Genomic DNA, 6,342 nt, shown 5'->3' with positions numbered 1-6,342 from the left:
GGGTATATAGTGTGCATGGTGGGGTATCTCAGGGGGTTTTATCTCTAGCAGGGGGTATATAGTGTGCATGGTGGGGGTATCTCAGGGGGTTTTATCTCTAGCAGGGGGGTATATAGTGTGTATGATAAAGGGGGTATTAACCCTGCCTCAGAAATGTTTTTAAAAAAGAAGCTGTAAGGGGGTGGTCAAAATTTGGGGGTGGGGGGGGACATAACACAGTTAGAGTTCCCAGTTGTCATAGCCATAACAATTCAGTACCCCAATAATTCTGCCAGGTTTCTCCCTCCATCTATACTTTGTTGGAACTTTTGCACTGCCTCTTAGTACTTCTTATTTTTCCATTCTTTGTATTCTGCCTCAGCTGTCCTGTGCCCCTGTATTGTGAGCTGGCTGTTTTTGGATGGTTACTGATAAATGCTGGGTGTTGCGCCCGGTTAGAAAGGTTCAGAGAGCAGACTGGGTGTACAGGGAGGGCTTACAGTATTTGTCTGTGCTGTTGCTGGAGATTTCCCCTCGAAATGTTGTCACCTAGTAGCAATATAAACCCAACAGGTTTTTCCCCATAATTAGCGAATAAGTTGATTCTACTGAAAGTATTGAGCTAGAGACAGCCAAGCAAATCACATTTTCACCAAATCAGCCTGCGCTCCTGCTCATTCTACATTCTGTAATTGTGTATTTGGCTGCAAAGTGTTGGTTCTTTGTAGAAATGTACAAACCCAGTTCCAAACGGCAATGAGCCTGACCTTGATATATACTTACCTGTGCAGCGCTATAAGTGACACCAATGATGCCGCAGTGACTGATGTGAACTCTAACATGGATTTAAATGGCAATTAAAAGTCCAGGCTTCATGATTGAAGTGAATATATTTACGGATCTCAGTGAAACTTTCTCAGAGGTTGGGTAACCTGTGCACCCAAAGTGACCCTGTCAGTTCCTTCCAAAAACTGAGCTGAAATATTATTCTCACCCCTCCGGTGTCCCGTGTCTTCTGCCCCCATTCATTTTAGGAGAAGGAATATTATGCAGACCTTTCCAGCAGCCCATGTCTTCTACCTCCGTTCCGTTGCAATGGTCCACATCAATGTCCTCAGCACTCAGGACATTGGATAACATTAGATGCCAGCACCCCCCACCACCATGGCTCCAACCTCCACGTCAATACAGATCTCTGCTATGGCATGGGTATCAGGGGAAGGAACCACGACACGTGGCAGGGGACATTGGCATTTGACATTCTTAAAAGTCCTGAACACAGTGAAGTGGAACGGAGGGGAAGTAGTGGATACACTCCATTGCAGAGGTGAGCACAAAATCTGTTCTGAGGTTCTGAACAGAGGGGACATAAGGGGCATCTGCTGAAGAAACTTTTAGCTCAATACTTTTTCAGCGGGTGTCTTTGAAACGAACTTTTCGCAAAGTTTTAAAGTCCAAACAAAAGCTAATGAGTAAAACAAATACTTCAAATGCTTAAAAATGTTTGTTGTTATTTGTAGACTGTAATATTGAAAACGTTCCTATTTTATACTACAAAGAAATATAGATTTATACTTTTAATAGTAATACTATTTTTATATTTTGTAATTGTATTGAATAATTACAGTACTAAACAAAAGCACACATCCAGCCTCCGTGGAATCTAAAGGTTTATTTTTGTGAATGAGGCTTCAGCGGAGTGCTGACGAGTTTGCCAGAGGAAAAATATGTGGTCAATCTCCTCTATTAATGAAGTGTTCTCTGTAGCATTGAAATCTCTTGGGGACACGTCCAGTTCTGTGCTCTAGCAAGCAATTTATAAATGATTCATGAAATGCAGGGGTGGGGTGGAGAAAACACCTAACAGAGCACAATACATGGAATACTAACACTATTAGCCAGAAGCCAAAAGAAGATTTCCTGGATTCCAGGTCCATAAAAACATAAAGTCCCCAGTGAAGGGTCCTGGTAATCCTCCATCATACAAAGACATTGCAGACAATTAGAGCCCTTCCAGCCTTGTGCTCACAGGTTTGGTGAAGACCCTTTTCTGTTACCTCGTGACTGTGCCCCGGGGTACAAAGCCAGCTCCATAAAGACATGGGGTCACCAGTTTGGTGGGGAGGAACTCGAGTGTCCTGCACAGAGCCCTGACCTCCGCCCTACTGAACACCTTTGGGATGAATTGGAATGGTGAGCCAGGTCTTCTCACCCAACATCAGTACCTGACATCACCAATAGGAGGCAAATCCCCACCATCAGTACCTGACCTCACCAATAGGAGGCAAATCCCCATCATCACTACCTGACCTCACTAATTTGGGGCAAATCCCCACCATCAGTACCTGACATCACCAGTAGAGGGCAAATCCTCACCATCACTACCTGACCTCACCAATAGGGGGCAAATACCCACCATCAGTACCTGACCTTACCAATAGAAGGCAAATCCCCATCATCACTACCTGACCTCACTAATACAGGCAAGTCCCCACCATCAGTACCTGACCTCACCAATAGGAGGCAAATCCCCACCATCAGTACCTGACATCACCGATAGGGGCAAATCCCCACCATCAGTACCTGACATCACCGATAGGGGGCAAATCCCCACCATCAATACCTGACCTCACCAATAGGGGGCAAATCCACACCATCAGTACCTGACCTCACCTATTGGGGCAAATCCCCACAACAGGATCCAACAAGCTCAACCCTAATGAACATCTTTGGGGTGAATTGGAATGGTGAGCGAGTCTTCTCATCCACCACCAGTACCTGACCTTGCCAATAGGGGGCATATTCCCACAGATACCCTCCAAAATGTTGCGTAAAGACTTCTGAGAGGAGTGTGATATAACACAAAGGCTGGGGTTGGGTCAAACCAATATTAATGAACATTAAGGGGGTCAACTTCAAAGAAATGTAAATAGGTGGATAGTTTCATATTAATGGGCATGGGGAAGGAGGGGGACTCCATGGGTTTGCAATGGGCTGTCTAACAAGCCCATATTGGTGCCATGGCCAGGTGTTACAAAACTTAGCCATAAATGTGATATGAATTTTTTTTTTTTTAAGTCATTGATGCTTACAAGAATATCAAACATCAAAAGCAAAACGTATTCTACTTACCATTATGTTATAACAGCACCTCTCGTGTTCTTCTTTCTCCTCAGGCTGTCTACAAGGCCTGGCTGTGCTCCGAGTATTTCAATGTTACACAACGACAGTGTCGTAACGGCATTCCGTGCAAGCAGTATTGCCTGGAGGTGCAAACCCGCTGTCCCTTCATACTACCTGACAATGACGACTTGATATATGGAGGGTTACCTGGCTTCATCTGTTCAGGTAAGAATATAGGGGTGAGGATTCTCGTTGGGAAAAAAAATTCAGGGCTCACAGATTACATGATATACCATGATAAAGAAAGGAGCTTTTAGAACCCATAGAGACGACCTTCTTTATTCAGATTTGCCTGTGCACTGGGCTAGCGGACCATTTTGAAGTGGCCACAGCGGGGGCTGAGAGGTTGACTATAAAGTCAGAATGAAGAATTCTCAGTGAAGTCAAGCCAACCTTAAGCCGAAGCTGAATGAAGTTTTCTATTCCTATATACAGTTTTCTCGAGCAAATTTTTTTCGTGTGAATTTTTTGCAAAGTTTATTAGCTAAAGATACTACCAATAGCAGCCCAATCTTATGCAGGTCTAAGCCATCACCTTTCAATTAGCAGCTTCATTCTCTGCCTGACGTGAGCTCATTTAGTTATTGATTGCCTATATAAGAGATATATTATAGAACAGAAGGAGCCCACAAAACAACATTTTCCTCCTGCCAAAACAAACAAAAAATCTCTGTTTGAGGTTGGGCTTTAAAGCAAATCTGTAGCTGGTTGGAGGCTTGCAAAACTCTTAATAGGATTCAGTGCCAGATCCTGACTCTATAATTATGTCTCAGAACCGTGATGGAACTCTCTAAAGTTCTTATAAGACACTTTATGGACAAAATAATGTCAAAACCTCACCATCACATCAAACCCTATGACCTAAATTAATAGGACCCAGCTCTAAAGTATTCAGTTTAGATGTTGGACATTATAGACAATCGTGCTCTTCCAGCCTTGTGGTCACAGTTTGGTGAAGACCCTTTTCTGTTCCACCATCACTGTGCCCCGGGGTACAAAGCCAGCTCCATAAAGACATGGGGTCACCAGTTTGGTGTAGAGGAACTTGAGTGTCCTGCACAGAGCCCTGACTCAAACCATACTGAGCACCTTTGGTGAGCCAGGTCTTCTCATACAATATCAATACTTAACCTTACCAATGGGGGCAAATACCCAAAGATACCCTCCACAATCTTGTGGTAATCCTTCCCAGAAAAGTTAAGGATGTAGTAGAGGGGCTGCTCCATAATACCAGCCATTGTCCGGGACTTCATATTATTGGTCATGGGTGGGCATATCATTATTAATGGCACCATCCAACATCAGTACCTGACCTCAACAATGGGGGCAAATTTACACATATACCCTCCAAAATCCTATGTATTAGGTCTTCTTAGAAGAGTGGAAGATGATATGGGGGCAACTTCATATTAGGGCCATGGATGGGGGAGCAACTCCATATTATTGGCCATGAGTGAGGGGGGCTACACCATATTAATGGTCATGGATGGGGTGGGCAACCTAATATAAATGGCCCTGGCTTTTGAAATGGGATGTCAAACAAGCTTTTCTTGGCCATATATTGTATTTTTGTGAGGAATGAATTATCTGTCTTGCTGTACCATAAAGTTCCTCTCTTTTATATCCAGACACCTACTAAATATTCTTCTTTTGTCTTTTCCATTTGCAGCAGACCTGCTAGAAAACCATAAGTCCAACACAGACGCGGTTTGTTGTGATGTACGATGGCATTCCTGCAAGAACTCGGAGAGCGGTGCCCACAACACATCAGCCAAATCTTTGAACTCCCAATCCATGTACTATCAACACCGCAGTCGCCACTACCAGCACCCCCACCATAGGCACCATCATTTGCATCCGTACCATCACCATCACAAACCGTCTCTGCTGCCGGTCTCAGCGGGATCTCGTCTCGGAAACACCAGACTAAAGCTGTGTGTGTTGGTGCTGATGTTGCTCCACACCATGGCCTCCTTTTCGGCTGTGCAAAACGAGGGGGGCTTGGACACCATGCCAAGCATGGATGAAACGTCGGCACGTGAAGAGTGAACGTGCAGAAGTGCTTTCTGAAAACTCAGAAGGTTGGAATAAGTCTTTCTAAAGGGTTGGCCCTTTCCTGCGACCTGAAGGCAAAGGGAAGATCGCCCTTGGCGGCTGCGGTCAACCATGGTGAAAACACAACGAATCCTGCGGGTTAGAGGGCCGGTGAGACACAACTTTGAGAAGGGTTCTGTGTCAGTGGCCTTGAAATGATGCTTGTGTTAAACAGTTGCGTACATGAGGCAGAGTAAGATTGGGGTGGTCCGGTATCATTAAGACAAGAGTGGAGAAAATGCCTGGCCAGCTAATATGCGGCATTCTGTGATTAGTGAATTTCACAGTAGGAAGAGCCCGCTGGTAACTACGGTACCTACCAGTGAGCCTTACTTGTAGTAGACGCTAAGTGCTTTACCGCTGCCCTGAATGTATTCTTGGTCACGCTGTTTGAAAAGCCGGTCCGTTTATTAAGCAGAGTTTGGCCAAGTGGCAGCAGCATTATAACATGAACAAAACAAAAAAATTCTAACAATGTCACAGCAGGTTTTCATGCAGAAAGCAGATGTGGTAAATCTGGGTATCCTGCGTAGATGTTATTACAATACATCTATCGGTGGGAATGTTACAGTAATCGCTGGTTATAAATTGACAGGCATCATGAGCCACAAAATCAGAATGTGCAAAAAATTCTAAAATGAATCACACATGTAAAAAGTTTATTTTATTGCTTTTTTTTTGGGAAAAAAATAAGGGATGATATTAATTAATTCTGTTGAGATAGTCATAATTTTTTGGGCACCATCATACAGCAAAATGTCTGTGTGCCAGGGGACAGATATTAAATAGAATGTTGCTTTTATACTTATCTACAGAACCCAGAACCACCATAGGAGACTGAGGCTATGTGTGACCCTGAAACTCCCATCGATCAGAGAATGCTGCAAAGATGGAGAGTTACAGGTTGTCAAAATATGGTTATGGTCAGTCCACGCCGATTGAAAGGGGATCTTATTGGGCTTTATTACACATTTGCTTCCAAGGGCATTGTGGAACCTGGGCCGACCTGGTTCCTCCCCCTCACAGGTCCCTAATTTGGATTCAAAGTAGATAGAGTCGCCTTCTGGAGGTGGGAAAACTAAAGAA

The 6,342-nt window shown here is 44.1% G+C and overlaps 1 protein-coding gene across 1 annotated transcript; it reads left to right on the top strand.

Annotated features, from left to right (window-relative positions):
* Positions 1–3,155: 3,155 nt before the first annotated feature.
* LOC140321212 (NALCN channel auxiliary factor 2-like) lies at positions 3,156–6,336 on the top strand (the record flags this gene model as incomplete). Its single annotated transcript, XM_072398059.1, has 2 exons — positions 3,156–3,327; positions 4,832–6,336. Coding segments are annotated over 2 exons (552 nt in total), but the record flags the coding sequence as incomplete, so codon positions are not given.
* Between the last annotated feature and the right edge of the window lie 6 nt (positions 6,337–6,342).

The sequence above is a fragment of the Pyxicephalus adspersus genome, unplaced genomic scaffold (assembly GCF_032062135.1).
Source record: "Pyxicephalus adspersus unplaced genomic scaffold, UCB_Pads_2.0 Sca1362, whole genome shotgun sequence".
Classification (NCBI taxonomy): Eukaryota; Metazoa; Chordata; class Amphibia; order Anura; family Pyxicephalidae; genus Pyxicephalus; species Pyxicephalus adspersus.
The sequence above is the reverse complement of the archived record's forward strand: the minus strand, read 5'-3'. Positions and strand labels throughout refer to the sequence as shown.